Source organism: Pistacia vera, unplaced genomic scaffold, assembly GCF_008641045.1.
Source record: "Pistacia vera cultivar Batoury unplaced genomic scaffold, PisVer_v2 Contig400, whole genome shotgun sequence".
In the NCBI taxonomy this organism is placed as follows: Eukaryota; Viridiplantae; Streptophyta; class Magnoliopsida; order Sapindales; family Anacardiaceae; genus Pistacia; species Pistacia vera.
In genome coordinates, this window is record NW_022196225.1 from 1,907,501 (window position 1) to 1,928,438 (window position 20,938).

At 33.8% G+C, this 20,938-nt stretch overlaps 2 protein-coding genes across 4 annotated transcripts; one reads left to right on the top strand and one right to left on the bottom strand.

Moving 5' to 3' along the window:
* The first annotated feature begins 12,349 nt into the window (after positions 1-12,349).
* On the top strand, positions 12,350-15,861 carry LOC116141912 (histidine biosynthesis bifunctional protein hisIE, chloroplastic-like). Its single transcript, XM_031427394.1, is given in 6 exon segments — positions 12,350-12,502; positions 12,621-12,790; positions 14,572-14,817; positions 14,900-14,995; positions 15,092-15,243; positions 15,447-15,861. Coding segments are annotated over 6 exon segments (963 nt in total). The 5' UTR covers positions 12,350-12,408; the 3' UTR covers positions 15,652-15,861.
* A 99-nt stretch (positions 15,862-15,960) lies between these two features.
* LOC116141911 (uncharacterized protein At4g15970-like) lies at positions 15,961-19,795 on the bottom strand. 3 transcript variants are annotated; one of them, XM_031427393.1, is made up of 5 exons: positions 19,386-19,795; positions 18,638-18,808; positions 18,443-18,541; positions 16,749-17,230; positions 15,961-16,252 (listed from the first exon to the last, which is right to left on the bottom strand). In XM_031427393.1, exons 1-5 carry the CDS (start codon positions 19,605-19,607, stop codon positions 16,147-16,149), a joined length of 1,080 nt encoding a protein of 359 aa, XP_031283253.1. In that variant the 5' UTR covers positions 19,608-19,795; the 3' UTR covers positions 15,961-16,146. The 3 variants fall into 3 exon arrangements, 2 of the variants coding, with proteins under 2 accessions (XP_031283253.1, XP_031283252.1); XR_004129899.1 differs by adding an exon at positions 16,541-16,653 and having other exon boundaries at positions 16,133-16,252; positions 18,443-18,808; XM_031427392.1 differs by having other exon boundaries at positions 18,443-18,808.
* Positions 19,796-20,938: the final 1,143 nt, after the last annotated feature.

The window sequence follows — 20,938 nt, forward strand, 5'->3', positions numbered from 1 at the left end:
GTCCTCCTCTTCTAAATCATAGTTGCTAGCAAATTGGGAATCAAAAGCCAAATTGCTTTCCTCAGAATTTCTCCGAGCTTCCTTCCTTAACCTGCGCAAAGTGCTCTCTATTTCTGGGTCGAATGTTAAATCACCAAGATGAGAGGACCTGATCAGAAAACAAAAAATCTCATTAAAGAAATAAAATAAATGACAAATAATGAAAACTGACTAACAGGAAAATAAATAAATAAAATTAATATTGTTTTTTTTTATGACCAAAAACACAAAAATTCCAAAAACCCTATCAAAACGTTGTTTTCTGGCCTCAAGAGGGTGGGGCTAGAAAAAGTTTTCTAGTCTTGCTCAGAATTTCGTTTTCTTTGAAACAAATACTCACAGCACTCCTAATTCAACAAAAATTTCTCTTATGAATAGTACTACTGTTCATTCACAAATTGTTTTTTTCTTTTCAAAAAAAACAAAAAAAAACGACAAGAACGAAATAAGAATCACAAAAACAAAAATAAATCAACTAGAATCACTCCCTGGCAACGACGCCAAAATCTGGTGTGCTGTCGTAGGCAACCAAAGATTAAAACCTAAAAATACATGCAGTAGTGTGAGTAAGGATCATTCCCACAGAGAGTGTCTAGCCAACTTTTATGTTACATGAACAAGGCTAGGGGGGGTTTGTTTGAGTAAAACGGAAACACTTTCAGGAAAACAATTCAAGTTAAATTACTGAAATCAATCAAAATAAAAAACCTTGGTCTAAATCAACATCCACCATCGGAATTCTACAACTGATTATCGATGCAAGTATATATCAATTGTTACTTCGAGTATTCACCATTGGAACGATTTTCCTATCTCTCCTTAGTTGTAATTAATTAGGAAACAAGCGATCTAATTAATCTTACTACTAAATAACCCTAGACAAGCGCTAAAGGTTTAATCTAGTAGCAGCCTTAAGGGCTAGAGAAATCGATGAAGCTGAACAACACAAACACAAGCAATTGTATTTAATTTAGTTGAATGTTCTTCTTAAGATTCAATGATTCTGACGCAGCAAATTCTTAAACCTTAATTACTCATAAGTTAGAGAGATCAAACAATTACGGATTCAATATCTAACTTAGCAGTAGATTGCAACAAATAAAACACTAGTAGGCCTCCTATAATTAAATGAAACAATCATGAAAATAGGCATAGAAGAACATCCAGTACTCAAAACATAAATTGAACACTAAAAAAAAACAGATTAGATCTCACAGTTTTATTGATTCCGAGGCTTCCGTTTCCTTTGACCAAGTTTTAAAAGTTTTAGCCGCTCATGGCCATAATCAAAACTCAAATGAGAAAATTCCAAAAGAGAGAAAGAGAGGCGTGTGTCAATCTCCTCTAATCTGATCCCTCTCCCCCTTTTAAGAATATCCAATTCAAGTCTTTGAATTATACTCGATCTCCTAAAAATATTTTGATATCCCAAAATAACATTTATCATATTCTGATTAATTGAAAATAAAATAAATTCCTAATATAAAATAAGAAAGTGGTGTTTCCAGCTGTAACTTGCGTGCAACAGGTCTTCAAAACTTCCAATAATAAACTGCCTAAATGACTTGCATGACAAGGCGGAATGTTCTAGAACGTCAGCAGTACAGGTGCATCAACTTCAAGCCCGATTACAACCTTGATTCAGTGAGTATCTCTCCAAACTCAAAACATGAAAGCTGTAGATCTCTTTCTTAGGGTTCCAAAGAATTTTGAATCATCTCAATCCGAGCTCAGATGAGAGAGTTATGTCCATATTACAAAGCAATGTCGAAACTGTCCGAATTCACCTAATTAGTTCCGTTTTGCATTTAACGCCTCCATTTGCATCCTAAATCAAAATAGAATAATAATGAGTACATTTAGGCAACAAATAAGTATAAAATACTAGACATTAAGGGGGGTAAATATGTCATTTTGCATTCTCATCATGCTTCTTCTCCAAATGTCATCGCATCGTCGAAGTCCCCTTCTCAGCGCCAATAATGGTTCCACAGAAATTACATACCCCACACGATTCTTCCTCATCCCCATTTTTCTTTGGCCATTTTGATTTGGTGAAGTGTCGTCATACATCAGACACAACCCTCTTTGACGGTCAGGGGGGTTGGGCTATGCCCGTTGACTCGCAGCTCACATGTGTTTTGCTATACCTCGTCCCAACCGAATGTGGTTGTGGAATTGCAGTTATTGCCTCTGGAGGAATGGGTGAAACTAGATTGAACCCTTCAATTTCTTTGGTGGATGGAACGTAAAACTCATTTGGGGATGATCCTCCGAATGCATCATTTTAGGAATCCATTATGAATTTATGATAAAATAATAAATAATTAAAATTAAAAAAATAAATAATAATATGAATAAGAGATGATATTGAAAAATAGAAAAAATTGAATAATATAAATAAATAAATAATATGAATAAATTATATATATAAATATAAATTGAATGAGAATTTGGTTAGAGATTTGGAGTAAAGAGTAGAGAGATTGAGTGGTGTGGAAAAAAATGAGAGATTTCAGGGTTATTTATAATGTAGTTGTGGGGGGAAATGAAAAAAAAAAAAACCTCCCCCACCGCCCTGCCCCCCTAGGCAGCCAACGGTTATTAAACAAATTTTTTTTTAATTTTATAAAATTTCCTTTTAACCCTTATAATTTTTGTTTATTTCAAAATTTATAGGAGCTTTTATGTAATTATATAAGGGACTAAAAAGAAAAAAATTAAAAGGGTTTGGGCCCGGGCCTAGGACCGGAGGAGGGCCTAGTAGAGGGACTGGGCCCTCCTCCTTAGGCTTGGCCGGTTTTGGGACCAGACCTGCTAGGACCGAGTTTTTGGGCTACGTTTTTAGACCCGGTCCCAAATGCCCAGCTCTAATTCAAACTTCACCCCAGTGAAGAAATCTTGAGCCACAACACAAATTCGACGAAATCGAAACTGAGTTGCGTCGCAATTCAACTGATTCATGGCATGGTACGGCTTTTGTCAAAGAAGAAATCGCCAGGAAATGCATCGGGGCGCAACTAAATTGCGCCAGGGCTCAATTGAACCTCGCCACAGCATAAATAAACTGCGTCGGGGCGCAAATCATGCAAATCGCCATAACTCAATTGAACCTCCTCATTTTCCCCCATGGGCTACTTACTTGGTTGCCTCCCAAGGTTAACCTGTCCTCAAGATTCACGCTCGTGAGAGGAAGGTGCCTTGCGATGTGAAGGGTGATGATCAGTCTTTGCTGCTAACGAACCAGATTGGTCGCCAGCAGAGTTATTCCACCTTGTGGGTGTAACCTCTGTGAAGCGCTACTTATCAAGGTTCTTGTTGGCTTGCTGCTCATTTCTTAACTCAGCCACATTCAGTTGCACCACCTGTACAACCAGCGTTCTTATCATTTCCATCAACTAGCCATTCTCGGGATTAGAATTCTCTACCCCTGCTAATTTGCGACCTGTTGCGCTGGTGGTACTGGCGGTTGGCCTGGAGCAACAGTCTAATTCACCTCCCGGTGGGCTGCTTCCACATTGTCATGGTTTCTAATGGTTGCTTTGGATCTAGTACGGGCTATTGGGAATTTCAGGTGATTGGTTGTTCACTGAAATTGTTTGTTTTTTGCCGAAAATAAAAGAAATAGGCGGAGGCCCTACTTCTAGCGCCAAAATGTTGATACGAAAATTGCACCAACCTGAGAGAACCAATTGACCTTGACAGAATCTGAACTAATGTGTGCGTGTTAATGAAAACCAGCAATGAAATATTTAATATGGTAAAATAAATAATGCAAAAGGATTTTTAAAGTGGTTTGGCAAGTTAGAACTTGAGCCTACATCCACCATTATTTTATTGTCTTTGATGGATTACATGAACAATAATAAGTTTGCCTAAAATAATTTGCTAACCCCTCTCTCATTTTTGGAAGGGGTTTATACACAAGTTTGAGATAAAGGAAAGAGAAAGGATTGCAATCAAATTCAAATTGCAACCCCGATATTTCCATGATTAAGCACCAAGATTGCGCTATCATCAGTGTTAATCTTATCTCTTCCGAAATATCCGATATTTGAGCTTATCCCTGGTCTGTCGAACAACTCTCAGAGTTAGTCGCGACTAGCTCGTGCTGGGTCAAGCTATCCCTCTGACAAACTATATCCTCGCGGGCTCTTGACTTCTCCGAGTGTAATGGAAAAATCACACACAACGTTTATGTATAACGAGAAATTTTTTTCCTTTTTTCTGAATAAGATGATTTTATCTTACAAATAGACATGAATTTAAAAAAAAAAAAATTATTTAACTACATTTTAGAAATTGAACAAAATCTAAAAAATAACTATCTTTCCTGATTTCTTTCTTTAAAAATATCACTATAATCTTTATTTCCCTAAATTTCCATCTTTTCTTTTTAGCCAAAAAAAAAAAAAAAATTTCTGAAAACTTCTTGTAATTTGGTTTCTCAAAGGAATTAAATTTAAACTCTATAGAAAATTTTAAAGAGAGAAAGAAAATATGGCAAAGAGGATATAAGGGTATGTCTGGTTGGTGATTTAAAAAAAAATTAAAAAATTTGGAATGTTTTGTAATATTTTTAGTATTTAAAGTTATGTCTGATAAAATATTTAAAATCTGTTTTCAATTAAAAATTATAAAAAACTAAATAAACTTTCAATTTATTTCACACTATTTTTCAAGATTTGTTTAAAAAAAAAAAAACATTTAGGTGGAGTTCATTTAGGTTTTTGACATCTTTTTTCCTTTTTTAAATGGATTCGATTCCAAAAATATGAAATTTAATTGTGTCTTTTAGAATTTAAAAATGTGATCATTTATCATTTTTAGAAAAAGATATTTTAAAACTGAAATAGATAAAATGTGTGCACTAATTATTATAGAAAATCAATTTGATGAGAGAGAATATATTTTGTTTTTAATATTTGAATATAAAAAATTAAACAAAAATATTTTTAAATTGGAAAAATATACCAAAAATCAAATAGAAGGAATAACTCGAACAAGTTTCTACTTTATATATTAATTGATAGTGTTCAAAATAAATGATAATAAATTCTATAAAAACTAAAATTATCGAGATACATGTAATAATTTTTACATGTACCATTATGCAATAAAATAAAGCAAAGAGTTTAATAAAAGGTCAATCATGTTCTTACTTGATATACAAATTACGACAATATATTTAAGCACCTAAAGCAACTGTTTATAAAAACGATTCTAAGCAATAAAAATAGTAAAAGTTATAATTATTGCATATACAACTGTGACACCCAGAACATGCCAAAATAATATCATGTAGTTGAGAAGCATCGGGCTGTCATATATCATCAACATGACGATTATCATTTTCATTTTCAATTTCCATATATTATCAACACTGACAAAGTTTTGATGGTGACTTTGTTCATTTGGTAACGACCATTATTTCTTGGAGTTCTTTCTTTGCATGAACACACATTCTTCCACTTGCACATGAAAAACCATAAGACCTCAACAAATACAATGAATAAACAGGTGATAGAATACAAAATAATTTAGATAAGTTTTAGATATTCTAAACATATACTGTAATCATCCAACATATAAAGAAAGGTCCATAATGACAATTACAATGAAAATCATCAATACATAGAAACTATCGTAATTTACATTAAATTCATTTTCCTCCAAGAGTTCGTTTGATTCAAAGAATGTTATATTATTAAAAATGTTATATTAATAAAATGATATATTACCTTAAAATTACTGAGAATATTATATTAAATGTATTTGATTATATTATAATAAATTGATGAGTCTGTTATATAGATTACTGAATTGTCATTTTTTTTAGTAATAATAATAATAATAATAATGTTATTATTATTATTATTTGAACTATTTCTTTTAATCCCCTACATTTGAGATTTTGCTACAACAACACAATCATAATAAAAGTTTAAATTTTAACAAAATCACCCCTCGACCCACCCAAGCCATTGTCAACTACCGACTACCACTGCCGATAGTGACCTGAACGGTGCACAACTAGCTGGATATGGCTGACCGTGCATTCAACTGGTCATTTCCGGCCAGATCTATTCTGGCAATTTTCGGCCAAATCGATGGATCTAGCCATTAACGGCTACGGATCTAGCTATTAATGGTCATAATAGATTTGGCTGAAAACAATCAAATCCGTGCACGACCGGCCAGATTCGGCCAATCGTGTGTCATTCTGCCTACTGTCAGTGACAGCCGACGGTGATGGCCGACAGTCGGCAGCCCTCTTGGGTGGCTAGGGTGTTATGGCAAGGTTCATTTAAATTGTTTTCAAAATAAAGGCATTACTGTCCAAAAACTTTATTACTTAGGGGTAAAATTGTAATGTCAGGGTTCTTGTAAATTGTTTTCGAAACAAATGCATTATTGTCCAAAAAATTTATTAATTAGGAAAAATTATAACAAAATTAAGATTACCAAATAATCTTAGAATACCTAAGAAAATTGTGGTATTCAAATTATCACCTATATAACCAATAGTGATTGCTATTGATATTGGAGGATTACTAAAAAAATTTATTACTTGTCAACCAACTATGGTAGTGTCAATAATATAATATGACATTATTGGAGTAATGGAGGATAACCTCCAACCAAGCGCACCCTAAATTGTATAGGATCTTTTCACATACGTTTTATCATAGGATCTCAAATGATGTACTGTTGCACCATCCTTATTTGACCTGTTAATTTGAACTTGACTCTTCCTTTGTTCTTCTTCATCTACTACAAGGTCTTCTACATCGAATTCATTTAATATTTGATCACATCGATATTTTTTTTTTTTTTTTTTTTTTTATGAAAATATACAAGACGCACTAAGTAATTGGAATAATGTGTTGTTTCATTAATGAATTGTTAGGCATATGTTTTATTATGGAGGAATCTGGCCTTATATATATATAAAAAGACAACTCTCAATTACATTTCGTAATGAAGAATGTTTGTAATTAAATAATTTTATTTGTCATCTTGGATACCTCTCATTCTTCTAAAGTCAAACAAATAATACTGTTGACCCCTATATGGTGTCAAAAATCTTTACATACGTATATACCTCGTGGCTGCAATAGAGTCGAGCCAAGTATTAATAAACTCAAGCTCGGCTCGGCTCGGCTCGGCTAGAACAATTAGAGCTCGAGTTCAATTGAGCTTCAATTGCTGAGCTAGAGCTCAAGCTTAATAAATATATGATCAACTTGATTAAAACCGAGTCAAAATCGAGCTCGACTCGGTTGTAATCAAGTTAAAATCGAGTTTGAACTTGAGCTCAAGCTTGAATCACCTTGCTCAATGCCATACTTGTCCTATATATAAAAATATATGAATGAGAGATAATTTTCTACTATATTATGAGTAAAGTGAGAGTAAGAACAATTACATTATTATCATTTGATATTAAGATTGAGTTATTTCAGAAGGGGTAACAGATTGGAGCCTTTGTGGGGGAAACGAAAAACTTAAGAATTGTAACATAAGAGAAAATAGAGGCTCCTAAATCAAAAGGATCCGAGTTCTGAATGACTTCATGATGATCAGGAGATTTCCAAGCAAGATTCTGAATCATAAATAATCCAAAAGCCTACCAGGCATCACGCCTAGACATCAAATGGTCTCTTTATTTCAACTTAATTGTTGCCTTTCAAAAGCCAATATAACTCAAGCACACAACTAAATGACAATCTGGTAGAGCTGTGTACTGCAACTTTATTGTTGTTCCTTGACAGAGGAGAAAAGTATTCAACAACCACTAAATTGACAATCCATGGTAGAGCAGTGTGCATTGCAAATTCATTGTTCTCTCCCTAACAGAAGAAAAACGTATGCAACAACCAGAAAATTAAGAATTTAGTACCACAACAACGTGGTTCAATTAATTAAACCGCAAAACCAAGCTCCAGGGGCCAATGCCAGCACAAGTAGTAGATTTGCACAATTATCTTGAGAATCTAGTAGAAAGGTAGGCATTACAGAAGGATACATGTTCTCAGATTCTGATAATGGATCAAGTTCAACGCATGCTACAACCCAAAAAGCCTTGGGTGTTCATCCTGCAATAGAGGAGTTTTCAGCCCAAATAGTGGAAATGGACCTTGCTTCCTGTTTTTGCCCAAAATTCTTCGATTGTGTTTAACTTTTCCAGTAGCCATATTGAATGAAATTCCAAGTAAAAAGGGGAGCTTAATTTAGTTTTTTTAAAACTTATTCATGATTTCCTTAATTTAAGGAATTGAAGTTATTTCCTAGACTTTTATTGTTGTTTAAGTGATGTTTGGGTTTTCTAGTGATGTTTGGGTTTCCTAAGTTTAGACTTTTCAGCTTTCTATGGGAAGGTTGTTCCAAGTCATTTAAACACCATTTTCAGATTGTATTAGGGGACTAGTTTATTGAATGAATTTCAATACCTTTTGAGTGTTTTATCCCAAAATTCTTATCTCTTTGGTGGATTTCCAAGAGTGGTGAATTTTTACCTTGTATTATGTATCTTAGAGTGGTGGTTCTATATTTCTAAGTGGTGATTAATTTTTAAATTATCTTGTTCTTTTCTGTTTAGTCCTTGTTATTGGAACTTCCCTTATTCCTCCACTCAACAACCATATCAGTTTGGTATCAAAGCCTGAGTTCTTGTTATAGCTTTAATTATGGCTAGAAAGGACATCCCATCGAATATCAAGAAGATGAAAGTTGAGATCCTGACATAGAATGGTTGAGTTGAGGAGAGTTGTGGAACAACTTCAACAACACCTATAACAATATGGAGGTCGAGCCCTACCAAGGCACTAAGAACGTGGAGATGAATCAGGTTTTAATCCTTTTCCACAATCAGGATGAATCTAGTGATGAATGTATTTTGCATCAAATACAAAGAAACCGATCAAGAAGACGAGAGGGAAATGTGAAGGTTGATATCCTCGGTTTTGATGGGCATGCTCAAGGAGATACTTTCCTTGATTGGTTGTTCACAGTGGAGCATATCTTCTGTTAAAATATGTGTCCTAGAGTCAATTAATTATTGTAATATTGACTCTTTGTAAGAATATTTATTTATCAATAAAAGGTTTTTTCTTCTATATCATATAATTCATAATTGTATGTATTGATATATGTCCTTAGGATGGTAGAACCGTGACGAGGGTATTGAGTTTTTAAAATTTTGATAGTGAGAACTCTATGATCACATATGGTGACCATTCTAGAAATATCCGTAGCCCCAATATTATTCTGACAAAGGACACATATAATACGGTAAGACTATCATAATGTTGAACAACTCTGTCGTAAGGCAGTGACTGATCTCACTTGTCAAGGTTGTTTGTCGATAACCTGATGCAACACATGAGTGCTTGTCATAGGCGAGTTCACCGGACAGACCCACCAAAGGATTCCACATAGATGATAATCCCAATGTTTATGGAATAGATCCTCTAATGAATGGTGTTGCATGTGATCTTAGACTTGAGATCACTAGAGCGCCTTGTGCACCAATTGATATGGTTTGACACTAGTCCAACGTAATTCTACTCTGAACTATTAGAACGGTAGTGATTAGCTACATAGAGAAGTGTATCGAGACTATAGTGGATCGACAGAGGATTCATCACTCCCGGTATAGGAGAAATTATCTCACTGAGTAATTCAGTAGATAGCAATGACATTAAATCATGGCCACAGTGGGATTGAGTTGTAGCTCAATTCAATCTATTTCGGTCGTTGGTCCAATAACTAAATACCAAGATATCAAGGATATTAGAGGTTGACACTATTTCTGTGCCTTGGACTTGATGAGATAATAGATGATGAAAAGATTAAATTGTACAGTAACCGTATCGTTGATAGGTAGCGGTTTCGCTAAATCCGAATCTATCAGGTGGCCATGATGTTTGGTTAGAGGTCAATCTTGGTCTGTGTCTAGTGGGACGATTGATTGATTGTCAATCGCGATATGATTCACTGTCAATATGATGAGGAGCCTTCAGGTCGCATATATAGAAAACAGATTAAGAATAAAATAAGTGAGAGGGGCATTTTCGTCATTTAAGATGAAAAGGTATTTTAGTAATCTCACCATACAATTAAATTTGCTAAGGTTGTTGCCTACATTTAATTTCATATGGAAATTAAATTAGTAGGATTATATATTTAAAAATTTAGTTTAAATATAAATGTGTGTGTATGTATCTATTTATATACAATTTAATATTAATATTGATAATGTGGAATTTAAATTTGATTTTAAATTTGAATTGAAATGTCTTGTTAGGTAACAAAGGGAATCTATTCCAAATTAGGAATAAATTGTTAGCTATTCCAAGTTGGAATAGGGTTTTAGTGTGCACTATTTAAGTGTCACTAAAATTAAATGAATGTGTGAATTCTAAAACATTGAAAAAGCCTAACCACCCCCCTCTCTCTCCCTCTCTCAAACGTAAGCCTCCTTTGTGAGAGAATGAATTTTTCTCCTAAGGAAAAATTCTGTAAAAAATATTTTTAAAGTTGTGAGATTTTGTTAGTTTATAAAATCTCTCAATGACATATATCATATCTTTGAATGGATATCACGAGTGCATTTCTATTTTGAAGAGACAACGATCCTAACTCCAAATCAAATGAGTCTTCAATACTGATATGAAACTTTACATCTTTTAATTTGATTGTTATGATAAAATAATGTAAATCGAGATAGGGATTTTGGTTTAAAGGTTTGCGGATCTTTAAAATTTTAATTTTCGTTGCGTTTAACAGATCTGTAAACTTGTATCTTTGATTTCAAAGGATACTCGAAGGAGAGGAAAGTGAAATTGGTGGCCATTAAGAAAGCAATATTTTTTGTTATGTGATTGGTTGCACATTCATGTATCTATGTTTTCCCATAGGTAACCTAGGGGCTAGGTGGGAAACTATCTTGACCGTCTTTTTTTGCCACGTGGCGTTGATCAACCTGGGTAGGGTAACCTCCGATTTGAAAAGCAAGACGTCAGCTTATCACTTTATTCGGCGTGACTATCCATCTAACAAGGCATTAAATGTATCGATGTGACCCTTTACATTTCCATTAAAGATTCTAGCAATGCCCTTGGATGTATTTATTCTTCATTGAGAACCAACAACACCAAATTCTTCTAAGTCTTTGGTACATCGTCGAACGAAACATATTTGGTTCAAAGCGAAGGCTCGTCCCAACACATCAGTTCGTCATCAAAAGGTCACCTAGACTCACATGCAAACCTCGTGATGAAATGAGCCAATCAATAAGAATAAGCTCGCAACTACAGCTTTGATGAAACTAATCGAACCCCAATTCGCAAGCCAGCCTAGTCCGACAGTAACTCACACATTGATAGCTCATCTAGAGGAGCTCATAGTTTTTTAAGCTTGCCATGACCTCCAAAATTTGAAAGACAATTGTTGTGCGAGGATACACGATCAACTTGGAGTTAGCAGTAGCTCGAAATAAATAGTAAAACAATTAGACTAAAGCGGGTTGTTGGACAGTTATTTTTTAAATCATGAATAAGCATTATATTATAAAATCAAGGAGAAGATTGCGAGAACACTTCCTACAATTTCGGCCACATAATTATACCATGAATCATGGGATTAACTCCCGAAAATCATACTCTTATCCCTAAAATTTCTCTTGTAATTGTTGCAACTTCATTGTATAAAAACAAAAAAATATATATCATTGTAAAAGGGTTAAAAAATCTTGAGGGTCAAACTATTTTAAAAATCTTCTTTGTTTCTTTTTCTTACAATTTCATTTATCCTTTGTTGATTATTATTTATCATACTCATATTTTATCCAATTCCTCTAAAGTCAATTGAGTATAACGGGTTGTTGCAGGTTTTTGTAACAATATAGTCTTTATTAGTAGAGTAATTAATTTTTTAGTTGCATTTGTTACTATTCAAAACCCTTTCCTGTGATTGTATTTTTCTCAAACCTTGAAAAAGAAATTGTCGTTAATCCAATCTTGGAATAATGACACCTCCACTCTCTTTTGTCACAATGGTAGTTAATCAGTTGATAACATGGATTTTACGTATTCAACCCTTCTTTTTGGGCTTCAGTAGATGGTCTTAATCCATTAGTCCATTGGATTCATTTTAGGCCCGTAGACCTTATATAACTTACAAATCTTTGGGCCAGCTTACTTTAATTTATACCGATAAGAAAATAAACTCAGGAATTTTATAAGGGAAAAAATATGATGAGTATATAATTTATTTATAATTATACTATTAATCATTAACTTTATTTCTTGCTAATTGATTAATAAATTTAGAATTTTTATTCGTCAAACAATTTGAAGTTAAAATATGCAGCTTAAAACTGTAATGCAGATGCAAGAACTGTTTTCTGTATCGCGTTTTCAACGTGGCTACTGGCTGAGTCCAACTCTCAAGTTCCATAGTGAGTAAGGTGTTCGATCAAATTCCCCAATGAAAGGATTTATGTTTTCTTTCAACTTTCTGCCTTAGTATTGTCATGACTTAAAATCTATAAAACCTTTTTCTCATTTTATTTACAGATTTCAGAAGAATGGCGGCGTTCTCATATTGTCAGTCTGTTCAATATCTGAGAGTTTCTTCGAAAACCCATCTCTTGTTTTCTAGAGGCAGAGATACCCAGAAGAAGACCAACGCTCTAGTGTTAGCTTCTACAAACAAATCAGATAATAATCTCCCTCTTCATTCAAAGGTGCTACAATGTTACTTTCCTTTAACCTTAAAATTCTTTATCAACTGCTTTTGTTCACTTAGATTTCATTTTAGATCAAGGGGCATAGCATAAGCATTGAGCAACCCTTTTGTGCATTTCTATCTAGTGTTGAACCCGGGATGCTTGAAAGTTCTCTGTTAGTAAGTGTATATTTTTCGAGTCCACTGCTCAAAACTATGGGAGCCGTTAGAACTCAAGCCCAAGAGAGGGCCTAACCCAAAAGACCGGTTTCATAGGTGGTAGAACCCCTAGGCTTAAGTACTACACTTGGTGGGTGTGAGATCCCAATGTGGGATTCTAACATTGCACCCCCTTCAAAAGCCAACGTCCACGGTGGCTTTCAGTCTATCGACACTAACCCGATGGTAGCCCCCTTTGGACGGCTTCACTCCCCTATCAGTTATTCGATGCAAAACCCCCTCTCAAGGAGAGCACATTGCATTTTAATCTAGCCTATAAGTAGCCCTTTCTGCAGCCCAACTCTTAACGAGAGCACCAATGTTAGAATTCAAACCTACGAGAGAGTCCAATCCAAAAGACCAGTCGGATGGATAGGAGAGCCCCTAGGCTTAAGTACCACACTTGGTGGGTGTGAAATCCCTATGTTATGGAATCCTAACACACTCTTGGAGCTAGATGCTCTCTTTATTAGTTATGGCTCGGAATGTGTTGGAATTCTGTAACTTAAAGTAACTTAAATTTTTGACTCACAATTTGCGAGTCTTCATTTATCTCAATGGTGTTGAGGGGAGCTGGGAGTTATGCCAACTCAACAATGTAATATAATTTGATTTGAGATAAATGGATGACTTACGTATTGCATCAAAAAAATAAATAAATAAATAAGTCACCAAATTTAAGTTACGGTATCCTGACTCTATAGTTATTCTTGAGCACCTATAATACAATTTGTTAGTGCACCTAGAGGTTAAAAGATCTTTGCACGAGAATTATCTTAAACCAAGAGTTTTTAGCCAACACAAATATACATTTTCTTATGTAAGATATAATTTGTAATTTCTCATGTGCATATCTAACAATTTTTTCTAGTTTCATGTATGTAAGTATTTATGCAGAAATAGTGCGTCATTATCATTTCTTTCTTATCCTTTTGGATTGAAGTGAATAGTATGGAATATGTTTATATAAGTGATTTTCATTGCTTGCAACTCTCACTTTATAATTCAAAATAAGAGAACAGTTTCTGATTTGAAGATTTGCGTCACTACTTTTCTATCAGCTTACAATCTTTGCTCTTATAAACAAATTGCCAGCTATATTTTCCTTCATATATACTTCAAATATATTCAGAATTAGGTAGGAGCCTCTAGTCAGAGAAATGCTGCATTTGAACTGGATTTTTTTCTTATGCTTTTAATTTTACCGTCTCTCAAGTTATCATGATTGCACGTGTTAATTTCAAAATCGTCTTTCTGATTTCGCTTGACTTCTGCTTGATTTTGCTTGACTTTGCACCTTGGGTGTAATAACTTGTTAAGATGATATATAAATAAGATTTACGGTTGAACAAGTTAGCTTACACTTTAGTCTTGTTATTTCGACATCAAAGAGGTAGTTGTATAGTACCACCTTCGTTAATGATAAATTTACTAAAAGTAGAAAGCATTCTCTATCACCCATCTCACTTGCAGTTTTCTTCTCCATTTTTCTTATAGCAGCGAGTTTTTTCTTTATTCTTTATTCAGGTTTGTAATTTTGCCTTACACTGCAAAGTAGAATGTCTAACAGTGAAATTATAGGTCCGGAAGTTGCTTGACAGTATAAAATGGGATGACAAAGGTTTAGCAGTGGCTATAGCTCAAAATGTTGACACAGGAGCTATATTAATGCAAGGCTTTGTCAACAGGGATGCTCTAGCTACAACCATCTCCTCACGGAAGGCAAAATTTTACAGCCGGTCAAGGTCAACATTGTGGACAAAGGGAGAGACCTCTAAGAATTTTATAAATGTTCATGACATCTTTCTTGATTGTGATCGTGACTCTGTAAGTTTATGACATGCAGTTCTAATGCATTAGCCATTTGTTTGCTCTTCTCGGATATCTTTTAACTCGGACTCTTCTCCAGGTAATATATCTTGGGAAGCCTGATGGACCTACCTGCCACCCAGGGTTAGAAACTTGCTACTATACATCAGTTTCTGATCTTCTAAGTGACAAACAGGTTCTCAGCTTAAGTTTTTCGTAAACTATGGCAAATTTTTTTGCCCCTTCAGATAAACTATTAGTATGTTTTAATGAATTTGATAATCTATGGCAGGTTGAAGGAAATAGGTTGGCATTGACAACTTTGTACTCGTTGGAGACTACAATTTCCCGGCGGAAAATGGAATTAGCAGCGCCAGAAAGTGGAAAACCCTCTTGGACTAAAAGATTATTACTAGATCCCAATTTGCTGTGCTAAAAAATTCGGTAATATAGTCGTAACGTCAAATTGTTGGTATGGTAAATAAATAATTTTCAGTTGGAAAAAAAGTCCTGAAGAACTAGTAGAAGATTAAAAGCAGTAGTCTATGCAGTTTTGTTTCATCACCTTGCAAGAGTGTCATTAGGGCAGTTTAACATGTATAGCATTTTAATTTTAGATACTTACATCTTTGGTACCTCCTCTACAGAGAAGAAGCAGATGAGTTATGTCGAACAATGGAGGAGAACGAGGATAAGTCACGTACTGCCTCAGAGATGGCATATGTGCTGTATCATGCCATGGTTCTGGTGGCACTCAAAGATGTAAAAGCCAAGGATGTCCTAGAAGTTCTCCGCAAGAGATTTTCAGAGTCAGGCATTGAGGAAAAGAGCAGTCGTACGTCACAAAGCTAGGCATGGAGTGTAGCTGTCACCAGGGAAATTATCATGATAATTTGGTATGCTTTTTCAAGAATAATACTGCATGATCATGAACATCATGCCATATCCTCGTTTTTTTTTTTTTTTTTTTTTATGTAATTTGGTGCTGAACTTGTGATATAATTTAGGGTGGTAATTGATTGAAAAAGACATAGTTGCCACAAACAAATCAATTTCACAAAAGTGAGGGGCATTAATTGATAAAACCACAAACTTAAAAAGTCGAATCTTAAAAAGTGAGGGGCATTAATAGATATTAAGCGCATACATTTGCCCAAGAGCACAGAACAACTGTTAATTTGAGTTAATTCTGATTGCTAAACATTAAACAGACTATGGCAATACATGTTACAGTGAATGAAGCAACTGACACTAAATACTTGACAATTACATGCTCTTTTGAGTGATCTACAAAATTTTGGTCATTCAATAATTATTGATTTTATATTAATGCTGACAAATCTTCAATTACCTGCCATATAAACTCTCCAAACTCAACTTTGGGATTGAATGATTCAGAAGAATGAAAATGCAAAGATTTGCCTCCAATTTTCTGAGTTGTGTCAGCCGAAACCTTTAAAGCCACGTAGAACCAATCAAATTAGCTAAAAGGCTGAATAAACAAAGAAAAATCAATAGAACTATCCTCAAAAGAAATTCAAACAATTGTTTTTCAGACAAAGTAAATATTACAACTAACGTATAATATTTTAACCCCTTCCATAACATCACAAGATGAGATTATATTTCTATTGAGAAAGAAAGAAACAAAAGAAAGAAGCAGATAAGGCAACATGCAGAGTAACTAGCTTCAGAATAAATGCAAATTATAATTGAGATGCCTCATTACCAGAAACCTTACCCTTTTCCTTGCCTTGTGATGAATTTTGTGTATGAAAAAAAAATCTATCTAATCATTTCTTCCTTTCTGGTTGACTCATATTTGGTGAATCATAATGACGGAGAGAATCAAGACTGGTATGGAAACATAAATAGAATCCAATTCAGGGAAAAGATCTTATTAACAGTAGCTACAAATAAAGCAACTGAAGTCAAAATGATAATCTTACCTGCAATTGTATGGGACCCTCCAGGACAAAATCAATGAACTTTTCAAAGTTGGAGGTAAAGATAAATAACTTTTCCAATCCTGAAGCATAATTCTGATATCTTGAAGTTTGCTATCCAAACCATAGCAGCAATTTGCATGCATTGTACAAACTACACTAAAATCTTCACTAGGTTCACATAGCCCACCAAAATAAGAAGTATCCAAGAATTTCATCTTCAGTCCAATATCTGTAACTAAAGGATGAAACTTGATATTGTTTAGGACATCTTGATCATGAGATCCAGGATAAGTTTCCCTCGAAGAGTACCAGAATTTGTAAAACTCTATGGACCGATTATTGGACTTTACATGGTTGAATCCTCCATTGGCTCTGTTTTGTAGATCATCAGAGGTCCCTAGAAAGTAATCGCACGCAATCTCGAAATCAGCATCTGAATAAAATCGTAGAAATGGATTTCTGAACCACATGACATCAGCATCCTGTTGAAGAAATTAACCAAAAGGAAAAATGAATACTTTGTAAAAAGTAACATGTGCGTACTGGATTTGACTATAAGATATATAAGGGTATTGAAACAAGAGATCAGGTTCATATATTTAGATAAAAGTAATAAAACACTCTAGCAATTAAAATTATTGGAAACTCTAATGGTTAGTACCAGGCATCCTGCTCTGAATTTCTCGGAAGATCATAAATAACATTATCAAAACAAAGCATATTCCTGTCAGGAGAAACTCAAGCAATTAGGAACTCAAGTTTCTGTTTCCTATCAAACTGGGACTCTGAAGCCAAATGCAGCCTTGATATCATTATAAAGCTAACAAATATTTTCTCTCATCAATTTTATCAACTGCTCCTATCAAAGATCTTTAGCACCGGAGAAAGCTCGATGACTCCTAAATTATGACAAAAAGGATCGATAATAATCTTGATAAATTTCTGCTAGGCATATTATCCTTCCTTGCATACTTTTCCCTTTTTTAGCCTTTCCCTTTTCAAGAGAAAGCAATTTAATACTAAAGATATATAATGAGGAGAAAAAAAAAAGGAACATTTAACACAAGGCAAAACAAATCAAAGTGTAATACTGCAACTGCATTTAAGTTTGTGAATGCGAAGCAGAATTAAAAATATACAGTACTTTCAGAACAAAAATGCTTGATGCAATTATCTAGTTGAACTTTCCGATCGCATAAAGATAACACTTCTAAGGTGTCAAAAAAGGGTATCAAATATCATTGTATACAGATGTTGAGGAAATAATTCACGGGACACAGTTCTAGTAAAAGCTTAATGGCTTGTTTTCAGATTCAGCAATTAGTCTGAGGTCAAGAAGGTTTAAAAGTTTGTATATAACATAAGATCCATGAACCTCAGGCCATTTCATGGAATTTGATATTTCAAAAAGAAAAAGCTTTCTTTGAACCCTGAAAACAGTGCCAAGAAAAATAGCAGAAACCACTACCCACTTACCAGCCTTAAAAAGAGAAGGCGTTTTCATCAATTTAAAATATTAGAAATACTGTTAATTCATCAGAGCATTGGTTTATAAGAAGCCTCCTCTAACAGACTAATCCACTATAAACATTCATCTCCAAACTAAAACTGGTGTTATCTATTTATTTCTGTAAACTGATGATACTAGGTTTATGCACTTCTTTATTTCAGACAGAAAAAGAGAAAAATGTTACCGTGAAGACGAAATTGTACCCCATCTCAAGAACAGTGCGTAGGAAATCAATCCTTCTCCACATCATCTTCAAATAATCAGGAGTCATAAAGTATGCCTCCTGATGAAAATCCACTCCATCAGTAACAAGAGCAAAGCAATGCCTATGAACAACCAAACAACGTCTAAACGCTTTTTGATCATAAGCAATAATCACCAAGTGATTCAAAAGTCTTCGCGTCCCGTATCCAATTCGAAAGCTCTCAAGGAAAAGATCAAGGACTGAATTAGGAGCTGCCCATGCTTCGTTCAAAGTTGTTAATATCACAGTGTTGTCTTCCATGGCAGCATTCTTCAGAACTTTCTCAAGCCTATATTCCTCACTATCCTGCAACAAGTTTAAATAGAAAAGTAAAATAAATGAATATGCAATTAATCATTGTATTCTAAAGAATTCAACCACATCACCATAAATCAATGTGGCAGTGCTTTGGATGAAAGCATTTTCTACATGACCACTTAAAATTACTTTTCAAAAGATCACCTATGAACTGTTTTCTCAACTTAAAGTTAAAAAACGCATCACTCAAGTGCTTCTTCAAAAGAATCTACAAGTACCTTTTTCCCACCGAAACGCAAATTTGTATGATTTAGCCAAACACTTCAAAAGCACTTTCAGCTAAACGAGATCATAATCATATTAATTTCAGGGATAAATTACGAAACCTCTACAAAAGCTAAAAGCGAATGAAGCTGAACCCACTTAAATAAACCAACAAATAAAGAAACCCAGTAAGAGTTTAAAATTAATAAATAAATAAATAAAATCAGCTAAACGAAATCATGATCATTTTGATTTTCAGGGCTATATTAGGTAACCACTACAAAAGCTAAAAGCAAATGAAGCTAAACCCACTTAAATAAACTGACAAATAAAGAAACCCAGTAAGAGTTAAGATAATTACCAGAAGAGAATCGGTGTCGATAACAGAAGGGAAAATGGAAGGGAAAGCAGAGGAAGAACCGTAGACAGAAACAGGGAGGAACCGGAGAGAATCAGCAATGCTGTAGAGAATTAAACAGGAGATGAAAATACAAGCGATCAAGACAACAAGGCGTCGAGCAGGAGATTCAATCAACATATTATTATTATTATTATTATTTGCAAAAGGCTTCAGTCTCACCATCCACTGTATCGATTTTGAGTGGGTTTGTAATTGTTCACGGAATAATTGATTGTTCTTACAAAGATAGAAGTAATAACATCCCTCTCATTTTTTTCACGTTCCCTTTCAAACAAACCACGGATTTTGTGGGGACTTTATAACTTTCTTCAGGGGAAAAGCCTTTGCTCCCGTTTCAGTTACATTTTTGTTTTCAGTTTTTTTATTTCATAAAAATATTACTATCTCTGTCTGTTTCTGTTCATTCCCTTTGATAATTTTAAAAGGCAACATGAAGTAAGTAATTAATTTTATAATCCGGGTGTTTTTGTTTCATTATTGTAGGATTTTAAAAAAAAGTTAAAAGTGAGGTTGTTATTACTAAGTATGATTTAAAAATTAATAAGAATATCTCCTAAGTTAACACACCTATGATAAAAAGGTAGGGTTTTATAAAGTTTCCCCTAGGAAGTCATTTCACCCCTATATATAAATGGTTACATGGTAATGAAGTCATTTCACCCCCTATATATATATACAGACTCGGGACTTTTGTCCAGGGGGCTTCCGCGGCTTTATCATAGTTTGTCAAACAACTAGTGAAAACTTAAAAAAAAAATTACTAAACCTTAAGCAAAAAATAATAATACAATATCAATAATCTGAAAATGCAATAGCACAATACTTTATTACTTGAATAAATCTATAAGAAGCAAAACCTTGAGCAACTTATATTGAAAATAATATCCAATTCACAAGGAAATACAAGAAAATTTGTACGTAGAAAAACCTTTTCAATTAAAGAGAGCAAATGACCATAGGAATCTAACGATCCACTTAAATCCAGTATAATTAAAAGAGTTTACAACAATTACAATTTACCAAAAATATTCTACATAAATTTCTTATTTCTCCTCTTTTTTCTTCTTTTAATTTTTTTTTTTTTAAGATTATAATATAATTTTTCATGACTTTAATCATGTTTAATATAAGCTAAAGTTAACTAAAATTTAAGTTAAGTCAGCGTTGCCTTGACTTTTAATATGAATTAATAAAAAAAAGGGAAAATTTTCTTAGTATAAACATAGATAATAACTGAAACTACTTTAATAATTTTAAGCAGCCAAACTGTGACTTTTAAAATGTAGGAAAGTGGTGGATGAAGGGTTAAGAATAATGTTTAGTAAAATATAGTTAAGGTTTAATTTGAGAAAGTATGAACATTCCTAGACACAAAACACAAAACAAACTCACAAGATCTATGCTTTTTTCCATCAAATTAGAATAAAAATTTAAAAAAAAAATAAGCATGATTCAATCATAAAATAAACTAAAATGAAATAAGTAATACACAT